Raw genomic sequence first — 14227 nt, 5'->3', positions numbered from 1 at the left:
TAGGTTGCTGGATCATATGGTAATTTAATTTTCACTTTTTGAGGAACATTCACACTGTTTTCCACCATAGCTTTACTAATTTACATTCCCACAACAGTGTACAAGGATTCCCTTTTCTCCACATCATTGCCAATCTTTCTTTATGTCTTTTTGATAAGAGCCATTCTCACAGATGTGAGGTGATGTCTTCTTGTGGTTTCAATTTACATTTCCTGGTGATTAATGATGTTAAACTTTTTTTTCATATACCCATTGACCATTTGTATGTCTTCTTCTGAGAAATATCTATTCATGTCATTTGTCCATTTTTAATTGGGTTTTGTTTCTTGCTGTTGAGTTGTGTGAGTTGCTTATGGTTTAGATATTAGCCCTTTATCAAATGTATGGTTTTAAATATTTTCTCCCACTATGTAGGTTGTCTTTTCACTGATAATTATTCCTTTGCTGTGCAGAAGTTTTTTAGTTTGATGAAATACAATTTGTCTAGTTTTGCTTTTGTTGCCTGTGCTTTTGGAGACATATACAAAAAATCATTGCTCACATCAATGTCATGAAGATTTTGCCTATATTTTTATTCTATTAATTTCACAGTTCAGGTTTTATGTATAAATATTTAATCCATTTTGTATATGGAGTGAGATAAGTGTCCATCTTCTTGCTTCTGCATATGAATATCCAGTATTTCCAACATCATTTATTGGAGAGTCTTTCCTTTCCCCATTGTGTGTTCTTGGCACCTTTGTCTAAAATCAATTGGCCATAAATGCACGGATCTATTTCTGGGCTTTCTAACTTGTTCCATTGGTCAGTGTGTCTATTTATGCTAATGCAATGCTGTTTTCATTACAATAGCTTTGTAATATATTTTGAAATCAGGTAGTATGTGTCCTCTAGCTTTGTTCTTTTTGCTCAGGAATACTTGGCTATTCAGGTTCTATATGATTCCGTTTGATTTTAGAATTTTTTTCCTACTTTTGTGAAAAATGACACTGAAATTTTGAAAGAGATTGCAATGAATCCGTATATAACTTTGAGTAGTATGGACATTTTAACAACATCAAAATAAAAATTTGAGGATTCTTCAAAAAGTTCACGGAAAGATTCACATTATCTTTTAATTCTATTTTCCTTGCACTTTTTGAAGTACCCTCATTTTAATTCTTTGAATCTCTCTGTTTATCTGTGTCTTCTTCCATTTCTTTCTGCAATGTTTTATAGTTTTCAGTGTACAGATCTTTCACCTTCCTGATTCGATTTACTTCTAAGTATTTTATTTTTTATGCTATTTTAAGTGGGATTGTTTCCTTAATTTCTTTTTTGAATGGCTTGTTGTTAATGTATAGAAATGCTACTGATTTTTGTGTGTTGGTTTTGTATCCTGTAATTTTACAGAACTCATTTACCGGTTCTAAGAGTGTGTGTGTGTGTGTGTGTGTGTGTGTGTGTGTGTGTGTGGAGTCTTTAGAGTTTTCTAGATATATGATCATGTCATCAACAAACAGAGACAATTTTACTTTTTTATTTCCTATTAATATTTTAAAAATCTCTTTCTCTTGCCTATTTGGTCTGGGTAGGACTTCCAGTACTTTGAGAATAAAAATGGTAAAAGGGGGCATCCTTGTTTTGTTCTCGATCTTAGAGAAAAAGCTTTGAACTTTTAGTCATTGAGTATATGGTTAGCTGTAGATTTGGCATACATGACCTTTATTGTTTTGAGATACATTCCTTCTATACCACTTTGTTGTGAGTTTTTAATCATAAAAAGACATTGAATTTTACCAATACCTTTTCTACATTTATTGAGGTGATTGTATGATTATTTTCCCTTTCCTTCTGTTAATGTGGTGGATTAGTTAATTGATTGGCACATGTTGAACCATTCTTGAATTCCAAAGATAAATTCCTCTTCATTAGGGTGAATGATCCATTAATATGTGTTAAATTTGGTTAGGCTAATATTTTGCTTAGGATTTTTGCATCTATGTTAATCAAGTTACTGGCCTATATATATATCTATATATCTATATATATATATATTTTCTCATAGTGTCCTTGTCTCTCTTTGACATCAAGGTAATGCTAGTTTTGTTAAATGAATTTAGAAGTATTCACCCCTTTAACTTTTTGGAAGAATTTGAGAATGATTGACGTAAGTTCTTCAAATGTTTGGTAGAATTCAGCTGTGAAGCCATCCAGTCTGGGCTTTACAATTTTCCTTTTTTAAAAATGTTTATTGTAACATAGTTGATTATACATATCTGTGAGGTACATAGTTGAATATCAATACCTGTGTGCAATATGTGATGCTCAAGTCAGGATAGTTAGTGTGTTCAACATTATACAATATAAACATTTTTTGTGGCCCTTTACCAATTTCTCACTAGACCCCTCTCTCCCTCTCCCTTTCTCACATCTGGGTGGGGACTGTGTAAGTTAGGGCACTCCTTCCAGGAGGAGTTTGCAGATCTGCATTTATTGATGGAGAAAGCCACGGAAGAAGGCATGGGGAGTGCCCACCCTCCCATCCAGGCATGGGAAAGTCTCATGACCTTAATCCAGGAAGAACCTGCAGACCTGGGTTTGCCACTGCAGCAGGCTGAAAGAGAAGGCTAAGGGAGTACCTACCTTCCCATCCAGGCTCAGGAAAATTATTTATCTGCCCCATTGGTTCTCGGATTCAGGCTAATAAGAAACTAGACCTTCAAGCAGAAGTTGCAAAAGAATGTAGACAAATTCCTTCCAGGGAAAAGTGGGAAGCTGGACTAATCCTGGGGACTACAGCTTCTGGGAGCATTAGTTCATTTGTTCACAACTACTTTGCTCTTTGTGTTCCAGAGAAAGTCATGAATGTCAAGTCCCTGCCACTTTCTAGGCTGCCTGGTTTAGGAGCCAGACACTCGGAGGAGATGAAAAGGTTGGAGTGCACAATGTGTGTACAAACTCATTCCAGGGAGAATTTGCAGACCTGGATTTATGGTTGGTGTGAACCAGGGAAGAAGACCCACGGAGTGCCCACCTTCTGATTCAAGATCACAGAGGTCTAATAAGGTCCTTCCAGGGAGGATTTGAAGACCTGGATTAGTCACTGAAGTAAGCTGGACAAGAAGACATAGGGACTGCCCACCTTCCTGTTCAGGCTCACAGAGGTCTCATACCCTTCTTCCAGGGAGAAGCTAGAAGACTGATTCTGGGGTCAACAGCCACTGGGAATGTTGACTAAGTTAAAAAAAACTTCAAAAACCCACTTTTTTGTTCTTTGTGCTTCAGGGAAACTCTTTAGTGCAGAGTCCCTGCATCTACGCAAGGAGGGCTCATCAGGACCCTCCTTTTCTACCGTGTTTCTGATGCCACTCTTCCATGAATTTGTTATTTTGGAGGTCAAAAGATGGACACAGGCCTAACTGGGCTAATATCAAGGTGGTGTTGGCAAGATTGCTGTCCTTCCTGGGGGCCCGAGGGGAAAATCTATTGTGTTGCCTTTTCAGATTCTAGAAGCTCCCCACATTCCTTGGCTCATGGCTCCCTTCCTGCATACTCAAAGCCAGCAAAGTTACATATCTCCAGCCATTTATTTCTCCCTACATCTCTGACCACAACCTGGAAACTTTATCTGCTTTTAAAAACCTATGTGATTAGATTGGACCCACAAGATAATCACTTCATCTCAAGGTCTTTAATTTAATCACATATGCAAAATCTTTTTGCCCACGTAAAGTAACATATTCACAGGTTCCTGGCATTAGGATACTGACATATTTGAGAACCTTACTCTGCCTATCACACTACCTTGTGAGATGCTATGCTTTGTTCTCTCCCACCTGAACTTTCATTCCCATCTTCTTGAGTGTTCCTTACTCCCTGCCTCTGTTCATCTCCAAGCGAATGATACCTTGAAAAAGTTTCCTTTTCTTTTTTTAAACAAGTGGGTGAACTTTATTATGTCTGGATAATTCTTTTTAATTTGAAAATATTTAATTGACAAATAAAGATTTTTACATGCAAAGTGTATCATCACATTGCATGTATATATGCAAATAAATATATATATGTATATATACACACATGTATAATATATACATATGTATGTCACATTTTCTTGATCCATTCATCTTTCCATGGACACTTAAGTTGTTTCCATATCTTGGCTATTATTAATAATGCTGCCACAAACATGGGGGTGCAGATATCTCTTTGAGATACTCATGTCATACCCTTTAAACATGTATCCAGAAGTGGGCTTGCTGGATTGTATGGTAGTTCTATTTTTAATTTCTTAAGGAAACTCCATACTGTTTTCCATAATGGCTGTAGCAATTTACATTCCCACCAACAGTGTACAAGTGTTCATTCCCTTTTCTCCACATCCTCACCAACCCATGTTATCCTGTCTTTTTCATAACAGCTATCCTAAGAAGTGTGAGATAATCTATCATTGTGGTTTTGATTTGCATTTCTCACATAGTTAGTGATTTTGAGCATTTTTTTTTTTCATATATCTGTTGGCCATTTGTATGTCTTCTCTGGAAAAATGTCTGTTCACATTCTTTGCTCATTTTAAAAATCAGGTTATTTGTTTTTTGCTATGGAGTTGTATAAGTTCCTTATATGTTTTGAATATTAGCTAACGTGTATGGTTTGCAAATATTTTCTCCCATTTTGTAGGTTGCCTTTTTATTCTGTTCATTGTTTCTCTTGCTGTGCAGAAGCTTTTTAGTTTGATAATGCCCCCTTTTTAATTTTTGCTTTTGTTGCCTAAACTTTTAGTGTCATATGTAAAAAAAAAAAATCATTGTTAAGATCATTGTGAGGGAGACGTTCCCCTATGTTTTCTTCCAGTTTTACAGTTTTAAATGACACATTTAAGTCTTTAATTCATTTCAAGTTAATTTTTTATATGGTAAAAGACAAGGGTCCAACTTCATTCTTTTGCATGTGGATATCCATTTTTCTCAGCACCATTCATTGAAGAGACTTTCCTTTTCCCACTGTGTATTCTTGGCACCCCTGTTAAAGATTAGCTGACCATATATGTGTCGGTTTATTTCTGAGCTCTCTATTCCCTTCTGTTGGTCTGTGTGTCTGTTTTTATAGACCTGTGGGACACTAAGGGTATGAAAATGAAGATTTTCTTTTTATTCCTATGTCCTTCCTGTACAACTGGGCTGTAGGTTCTAAATATAGCAACTGATGTTAATAAATAGTTATCTTGTGTATACCTGTTCATGTTGTAAGCATGTTGCATTAATCATTTAATTCTCCCTCTGTGAACCAGGTAATATGATTATCCTCATTTTTGAAAATGAGGATATTGAGGAACAGGGAGTTAAAACAACCAACCAGACAAACACACACACACACACACACAGACACACACGCACGCATGCACGCATGCACACACACAAACACACACATGCACACACACAAACACACACACCCCACTTGCCCAAAGTGACAACTGAGAATCTGGGATTTGACTCTACATTGTTCATCTTCAGGATCCAGACAGCACAATAGTTTACCCTAGCTGGTGCTAGCTGCTTAACAGCTCACTCCCTAAAGATGGAAAAAAAGAGGGTCTGTTTTTCCTAAACTAGGATCCCAAAGGGAAAAAACATGGTTTTCTCAGGAATCTTCTGCCTGAGACAATACATTATTTTGGAAATAAACCTGGAACATATACTAATAAGATCACTTTAATTTTGTCCCTCAGGTGTAAGCTCTGGAGGTTTTAGTTCTTCAGAGACTTGGCTTTAAAATATTTAAAACTATCAAGAACATGTGTCCCTTATATTGTGCTGAACAGGAGTCAGTGTGAAGATCATGGAGCATCTCTTTACTTCTGGGCTTATCAGCATGGAGATTAACCTTGTTCACCAGGAGCCTAGCATGCTGTGCCTGTTGCAGAAGGTCACTACAAAGAAGGAAATTAAATCTTCTAACCTGACTTTCTGACCAGAAAATCCTGGGATTTTCCATTCCCCTTGATACAGTTGATGGGGAAACCTAAAGAATTCCCTTAAAGAGGTGAGTATCACACAGTTTCTGAATGAAAATAAATTTTGAAATATGGTGGAAAATCTTCAGAATGAATTTGACTTTTAGGAACATAAACTTGCTATCACAGGTATACCGATGAGAGCGGTCTTTGGTGTTTAGTTGAGCTCTTCATACGACTAAACACGTGATTTTTTCACCCTTTTAACCTGGGCATAGTTTTTATTCTTTAAAAATATGCAGGTACTACAACGTTCAGAAAAAATCTTATGGTCATAGAATGCTAGAAATTAAAAAGGCATAAAGATCATCACCCATATTTACAGAAGAGGCAAAGCGTGTTATCCACGTTCACATACTAAATAGCAGCAGGACTGAAAGCAGGAGCTTTCTCACTGCAACACACAGTTACCTGGTACATCCATAAATACCCAGAACCATTGCTTGTAGGTTCCAGTATAACCTTACAACTGCTTCAGACATAAAATTAAAGAAATATTTTTCCCAGTCACTTAGCTCACAGTGATCCTTCCTTATTCGTCCTTATCCTGTGGCATATTTTGCCTTGAACCCAACAAATACTGCTCTGAGCTGAGGATTTTTAAAATTTCTATGTCCTGTCTCCCCATCTAGACTGTAGATTTCTAAAAATAGTAAGTGGTGTTAATAGTTCTCATTAATAAGCAATTATCCTGTAGAAGATGTATTGCATAGATCTATTCTCCAATAACAATTTGTGAGACCTAAACATTATTTAAGTATTGTTTTGTCACTCTTGCATTTCAAATTTTACATCTTAATTACTATATCACACGACTGTGGCATGGTGTTTCACTTTCATATGTAGAAGAAATTATTTGAGTTTATTATAAACATTGTATGAAATTAGAACCTTGCCCTTCTCACTGTAATTTTAAACAGTTTGATATCTTCCTTCTTGGCTAATGATTCACAAAAATAGTATTTACCTGAAAATTTTGTCTAAGCAAAAATATGAAGCATTTGACATTTTAGATATTTTATTAATAAAACAGGTATTACCTGTCAAAATTTATGCCATAAATAGGTTTACAGTATTAAAGAAAATTGGGAGCAATAATTCTATTATTCTGATGAACAAAATGTATTCATATATTCATCAAAAATATTAATGGAAATTATTTGGAGATAAAATCAGCTGAGCTAACAGCTCCATTCAACCCAAATCTGGAATTCCCTATTTGTTTTTCTTTGTGTCCTGTCTGTCTTCAGGTTGGTCAAGAGTATATAAATGTCATCTCTCGTTTGAAGGCCAGTCCTTTATAAGTATAAATATGAGTGTCATGTGTTACTATATAATGTCCTCCATGCTAAATAACTACTCTAATATTAGTATATATTTTCCTTTCTAATCCTTTTATAAGGGAAATAGATTAATATGCACAGGTCTGAATGTTGTCTTAATGACATTCTGAAGGGTACTATCCATCCCATTGGGACAGGAACTTGAAAGGGCTTTATTTCTGCTAGAGCTTATCCCAAATGTCTATTATTGCGATCTGAATTTATAATAATTTCCTATAATATTACCAGTAATTGTATTCCTCTGTGGGTGTTACTATCCACACACTGAAGATAAAAAACAGAGAGTGAGTCTTAATTCAGATACAATTTTCAAACCGAAGGAAAGTTTAGATCATACGGTTGGATTCCTTTTTTGATGACAGAGGGTACTGAATCCGAAAAGATCACGTATGAGTTGCTCTAGTAGACACAAGATCTATGAATGACTACCCAGAAATGCTGTCAATTAATCCAATACTATTTCCATAATTGCCTTCTTTTTATGATAAACTTCGAAAAAATTATTTTTCCATGAAGAAAACTTTGACAGCATAGTTGACTTTTCTTTCTTTCTTTTTTTTTTTTTGTCTTTTTCGTGACCGGCACTCAGCCAGTGAGTGCACCGGCCATTCCCATATAGGATCCGAACCCACGGCGGGAGCGTTGCTGCGCTCCCAGCGCCGCACTCTCCCGAGTGCGCCACGGGCTCGGCCCCATAGCTGACTTTTCTACATGTAAAAATAAGTGGTAAAAATACATGTAAAAATAAGTGTAAGTAGTGTTAATAGTTCACATTAATAAGCAATTATCCCATAATGTTTTATCGTAATTAGTTTAAAAACCTATTTGTATCTGCCAATGATGTCTTACAATAAAACATTTTTAATATTTTTAAATAAAATTTTAAAATAAATTAAAAAAATAAATGTATATTTTATTTGTTATAACAGGTTACAAAATGTCTAATGGAGGATAAGAATCAGACAGCAGTGGCCGAATTTCTTTTCTTGGGCCTCACAGATCATCTTCATCAGAAGATTGTCCTTTTCGTCATGCTTCTCTTTGTTTATCTCGTCACACTGGGGGGTAACGTGGGGATGATCACTCTCATATGGATTGATCCCAGACTCCACACTCCTATGTACTTTTTCCTTAGCCACTTGTCCTTTGTGGACATTTGCTCCTCCTCTTCCATCGCTCCTAAGATGCTGTGTGACATGTTTGCAGAGAAAAAAGCCATCTCATTCATGGGATGTGCTGTTCAGATGTGGTTCTCTGGTTTCTTTGTGGCAACTGAGTGTTTCCTCCTGGCTTCCATGGCATATGATCGGTATATGGCAATCTGTAAGCCCCTGCTGTATACACTCATTATGTCCCATCGAGTCTGTGTCCAGCTGGTTATAGGGCCTTATGCCATGGCTCTTATAAGCACCATGACTCATACAGTTCTCACCTTTCTCCTACCCTTCTGTGGTCCAAATGTCATCAATCACTTTTTCTGTGATATTTCCCCACTGCTTTCCTTAGCATGTGCAGACACCTGGATCAATAAGTTGGTGCTATTTGCCTTGGCCGGAGCTATCGTAGTACTCAGTGTCCTGATCATCATGGTGTCCTATGTCTGCATCCTGGTGGCCATCTTAAAGATCCAGACTGCCGATGGGAGGTGGAAAGCCTTCTCCACCTGCTCTTCTCACCTGACAGCCATCTGCATCTTGTTCGGGACTCTTTTCTTTATCTATGTTCAACCTAGCTCAGGCTCCTCCCTGGATATCAATAAAGTGATTTCTCTATTTTACACTGTTGTAATCCCCATGTTGAACCCCCTCATATACAGCTTGAGGAACAAGGAGGTAAAAAGTGCATTCAAGAGCAAGTTTGAAAGGAAAAACTTTCTAAAATGGTAGATAAAATAGAATTTTATTTGTGCTCTACCACCGATTTTGATTCAAGAATGCAGCAAAAATAATACTGGACTCAGATTTAGAAGCTCTCTTTAATTCCTGGGCCTGCCAGTTTTCAGGTCACTTATATACTAGAAATACTCCTTTATATTATTTTTTCTTCAGTCTTCAGTGAAAAAAATAAATTAAAAAAGAAGAATAAAAAGTTAAACAGTGAAATGTAAGAGAACAATTGTAAAAAAGTAGCTCACAATGTGTTAATGTCCTAATATGAAAGTGTATATGTGTGTGTGTGTGTGTGTGTGTGTGTGTGTGTAAATAGCTACATTTTCAGAAAGTAATTTGAAAATTTCTGCTAAAATTTGCATATAACCTTTGATATAGTAATTTTACTTTTGGAAAACTATGCTATAGAAATATGAAAACAAGATACATATTTTTTCATATAGAAATGTGAAAACTAGGTACATATTTTGCAACATCATTTGTAGAGGGAATAAAAGGAAACAACCTGAATTTGTATTAGTAAGAGAAATGTACATCCTTTCAGTGAAATGCTGCATAACTATTATAGAAATAACGAGTTATTTGTTCATGTTTTGGATCAAAAGGAACCCCCTGATAGAGTCATTGATAGGTGGTGTCAGGGCTCAGAATACACTACCCAAAATATGGCACCTTGGAGGCTACTCTGTGACCTTCTCTCTTTTACCCTAAAGATCTTCATTTGACTGATGTCCCACCCCATATCCAGGGGAAAGGGATTCTACACATAGGCCAAGAGGAATGTTAACAAACAGGCCTCCCTGACTTCTCAGTTTGTTACCATTGCATCACACTCCCTTCTTGTTCAAAAACATTTCTACACGATTATCTATTCTTTATCAAATTTAAGCATACACCTGCACAGTTTTCCCTGGGTTTTTTGGGTCTTCATTTCTGAAGGTACCATATCACTTAAACTTTGGTTAAATAAAATTGTTATGCTTTTCTCTTGTTAATCTATCTTTTGTTATAAGGCTGTCAGCCATGACCCTTTTGGTAGGTGAAGAAAAAGTGTTACTTTTTCTCCCGTATGGTGGAAAAAAATCAAGTCAAATTTAATATGCACCACTGATCACACTCTGCAAGGTAATAGTGTTGGGGTAAAACCTACTGTATGTGCAATATATCTTGCTATATACATATGCATCTGATCATGGAGGGAAGTGTGGGAGTCTACAGGCCAAACTATTAACATGGAGAGAAGTTTGAGAGTCTACAGGCCAAACAATTAACATGGGTTACTGCAATGGAGAGATATTGGAAGTGGGAAGGTGTGTGTGGGGGGGTGTTTCATACTTATCGAAGTTATTGGAATTGTTATACAAAAATGTTTAATTTCATAATTAAAATTCACTTTTCAAAAGTTAAAGTCTCTGTCCAAACTGAACGAATGAATGAGTGAGTGAATGAATAAAAATATCAGTAAATAAATAAATTGAGGAGGATGGGCTCAATGCCTTTTCCTAAGCCTACTTCTACACTCTTATGTTCCCTGATGTCACAAAACAGTTCCAAACATTAGGAAATGTAATCTTTGTCAAATTCTAAGTAAACTGGAGAGGCTTCCAGTGACTCCATAGTAAAGTATAAGTGACTAAAGTCACTTTTTCCCTCTAAAGTTCTGCATTTCTTTTCATAGTCTATAATTTTTAAACTCAGTTGTATGTTATCTCCCTATTAAATACTTTGAAATAATAACAAAATTCTAAAAAAAAATACTATTCCAATATGCAATGACATTTCGAAGGGATACTAAGTATTGCCGTAAAAATATTCATATAAAAGCACAATTAGCATAACATCATTCTTCTGAAATTTTCCACCATCATGGTGGTACCTGGAGAGTGTTGTGCCCAGAGAGGGCATGGAAGCTCTGCACCCCTTCCTTCGTACGTCACCTTATGCATCTCTTCCATCTGGCTGTCCATCTGTATCCTTTGTAATATCATTCATAACAAATGGGTACATATAAGCAAAGTGTTTCTCTGAGTTCTGTGACTTGCTCTAGCAAATTAATCAAACTCCAGAAAGAGGTGGTGAGAATCCCGATTTATAGCCATTTTGTCAGAAGCACAGGCACCTGAAGTGAGGGGCAGTCTTGTGGGACTGAACCCTCAACCTGTGGATCTGATGCTATCTCCTGACAGATAGTGTCAAAATTGAATTGAATGTGGATATGTTAATTTGCTTGAATGTGGTAATCACTTTACTACGTATGTCAAAACACCGTGTTGTTAGAGGGCACCTAGCTGGTGTTCACTGGAAGATCATTTGCAGAATTGGTTGTTGGTGGGAGAAACCCCATACATATATGGGGTCACAGAAGTGTTCTGTGTTGTGAGAGGATAACAGGACGAACAAAGTTAGTTTTGTTCTTTACAACTGTGTGCAAGAGGGTAGATGAATTGATCCTTTAAAACATAGCATAGATTATGTTACTACTTTTTTTCAAGCCCTGTGGTGGTGCTTCATTATTTCACTGAGAGTAAAAAACAAAGCCTTATTATAATCTGTAGAGCTTCAAAGGATCTCTCTCCCTCCCCACCCCCAAAGACCTCAGTTACCTCTTTAATCTCATCTGCTGCGGTTCTGTTTCTCACTCATTCCATTTCAGCCACAAATCTTCTCATTTTGCAATAATGTTTCCTCTTCTGAGATGACTCATCCTCAGATCTATACTGAGCAAACATCTCACCTCCTTACAAACTTCTGTGGAAACATATGTATTAACTTAAGCCCATAGTTTACTCAGATTTCCTCAGTTTTTACCTAATGTCTTCTTTCTGTTCCAGGATCCCATTTGGGATACCATATTACATTTAGTTGTTATGTGTCCTTAAGGCTCCTCTTCGCTGGGACATCACATGTATTTTTTATCTCAGATATTTTAATATTCACCATTAGATTTTTGGGGGGGTCTTTATATCTCTTCTGTATTGCTAAATAACAGCTTAAACATACAGAATGCAGTTTTTATGGATGTTTTAAATGTACTTGTATGCTAATTCTTATTTTTTATTTATTATTGAAACATAATTGATTGTACATATCTGTGGGGTACAGGGTTGACTAACAATACCTGTGTACAACATGTGATGCTCAAATCAGGAAAATTAGTATATTCAACATTACACAATGTAATCACTTTTTGTGGCCCTTTACTGATTTCTCACTAAGGCCCCCTCTCTCCCCCTTTCCCACCTCTAGTAACCTGTTTTGTTCTCTCTTTTTCAAAGTTCAAAGTATTATTGTGATTGATTTATCTTTTCTTTTTTTAAAATTAATTTATTTTTTTAGCTCCCACTTATGAGTGAGGACATGCAGTATTTCTCTTTCTGTGCCTGGCTTATTTCACTTAACATAACTTTTTCCAGGTTCATCCATGCTGATATGAATGGCAGAATTACATTCTTTTTTATAGAAGATTAGTATTCCATTATGTATATATACCGCTTTCCCCCTATCCACTCATCTGCCGATGGACATTTAGGGTGGTTCCAACTCTTGGCTGTTGTAAACAGCAGTGATAAACATGGGGGTGCAGGTATCCCTCTGACATGATGATTTCCATTCCTTTGGGTATATTCCCAGCAGTGGCATTGCTGGATTGTATGGCAGTTCTATCTGTACTTGTTTGAGGAAACTCCATACTGTTTTCCACAATAGCTGCACTAATTTGTAGTCTCAACCACAGTGTAGGAGGGTTAGCCTCTCTCCGCATCTTCACCACCAATTGTTATTCTCTGTCTTTTTGATAATAGCCAATATAATTGGGGTGAGATGATATCTGAGTGCAGTTTTGATTTGCATTTTCCTGGTGCTTACTATTGTTGAGTATTTTTTCATGTGTCTGTTGGCAATTTGTATATCCTCCTTTGAGAAATGCCATTACAGCAACTTTGCCCACTTTTTACACTTTTTTTTAACCTGTTAAATTGTTTGAGTTCCTTGTGTACTTTGGATATTAATCCCATGTCAGATGTATAGTTTGCAAATATTTTTTCTCATTCTGTAGGTTGTCTTTTCACTCTGTTAGTTGTTTCTTTTGTTGTGCAGAAGCTTTTTAGTTTAATATAATCCCATTTGTTTATTTTTTCTTTTGTTGCCTGTGCTATCGGGGTCTTGTTCATAAAGTCTTTGCCCAGTCCTACTTCCTGAAGTGTCTCTCCTATGTTTTATTTTCAGAGTTATATAGTTTCAGGACTTCCTTAAGTTTTTAATGCATTTTGAGTTGATTTTGGTGTATGACAAGAGGTTCAGGTCTAGTTTCATTCTTCTACATATGGATGTCCACTTTTCCCAACATCATTTATTGAAGAGGCAGTCTTTTCCCCAATATATGTTTTTGGTGCCTTTGTCAAAGGTCAGTTAGCTGTAAGTATGTGGGTTGATTTCTGGGTTTAATATTCTATTCCATTGGTGCATGTGTCTGTTTTTATGCCAGTACCATGCTGTTTTGGTTACTATAGCTTTGCAGTATAACTTGAAGTCAGGTAGTGTAATGCCTTTGGCTGTATTTTTTTTTTCTTCTCAGGATTGCTTTGGCTATTTAGGGGTCTTTTTTGTGTTCCATATGAATGTTAGGGCTGTTTTTTTCTATTCTGCAAAGAAGTTCATTAGTATTTTGATGAGGATTGCATTGAATCTATAGATTGCTTTGGGTAATATGGACATTTTCACAATGTTAATTCTTCCTATTTATGAACATGGAATGTCTTTCCATCTTTTTGTGTCCTCTTTAATTTCTTTCAGCAGTGATTTGTAGTTTTCATTGTAGAGATCCTTCATCTCTTTAGTTAAGTAAATTCCTAGCTTTTTTTTTTTTTTTTGGTAACTATTGTAAATGGGGTCACTTGATTTCTTTTTCTGCAAGTTCATTGTTGGATTATAAAAACACTATTGATTTTTGTGTAATGATTTTATATTCTGCAAGTTTACGGAAATCATTTATCAGCTCTGAG

The 14227-nt window shown here is 36.2% G+C and overlaps 1 protein-coding gene across 1 annotated transcript; it reads left to right on the top strand.

The window, feature by feature from the left end:
* Positions 1-8282: 8282 nt before the first annotated feature.
* LOC134376801 (olfactory receptor 5G3-like) lies at positions 8283-9224 on the top strand. Its single transcript, XM_063095325.1, has one exon. The coding sequence runs from the start codon at positions 8283-8285 to the stop codon at positions 9222-9224; it is 942 nt and encodes a 313-aa protein (XP_062951395.1).
* Positions 9225-14227: the final 5003 nt, after the last annotated feature.

The sequence above is a fragment of the Cynocephalus volans genome, chromosome 4 (assembly GCF_027409185.1).
Source record: "Cynocephalus volans isolate mCynVol1 chromosome 4, mCynVol1.pri, whole genome shotgun sequence".
Lineage (NCBI taxonomy): Eukaryota > Metazoa > Chordata > Mammalia > Dermoptera > Cynocephalidae > Cynocephalus > Cynocephalus volans.
Note: the sequence above shows the minus strand (reverse complement) of the source record. Positions and strands in the feature narration are given on the sequence as shown.

What these genes read in the sequence shown, in the direction of transcription:
- LOC134376801 (XM_063095325.1), top strand. Translation starts at nt 8,283, where the DNA reads ATGGAGGATAAGAATCAGACAGCAGTGGCCGAATTTCTTTTCTTGGGC.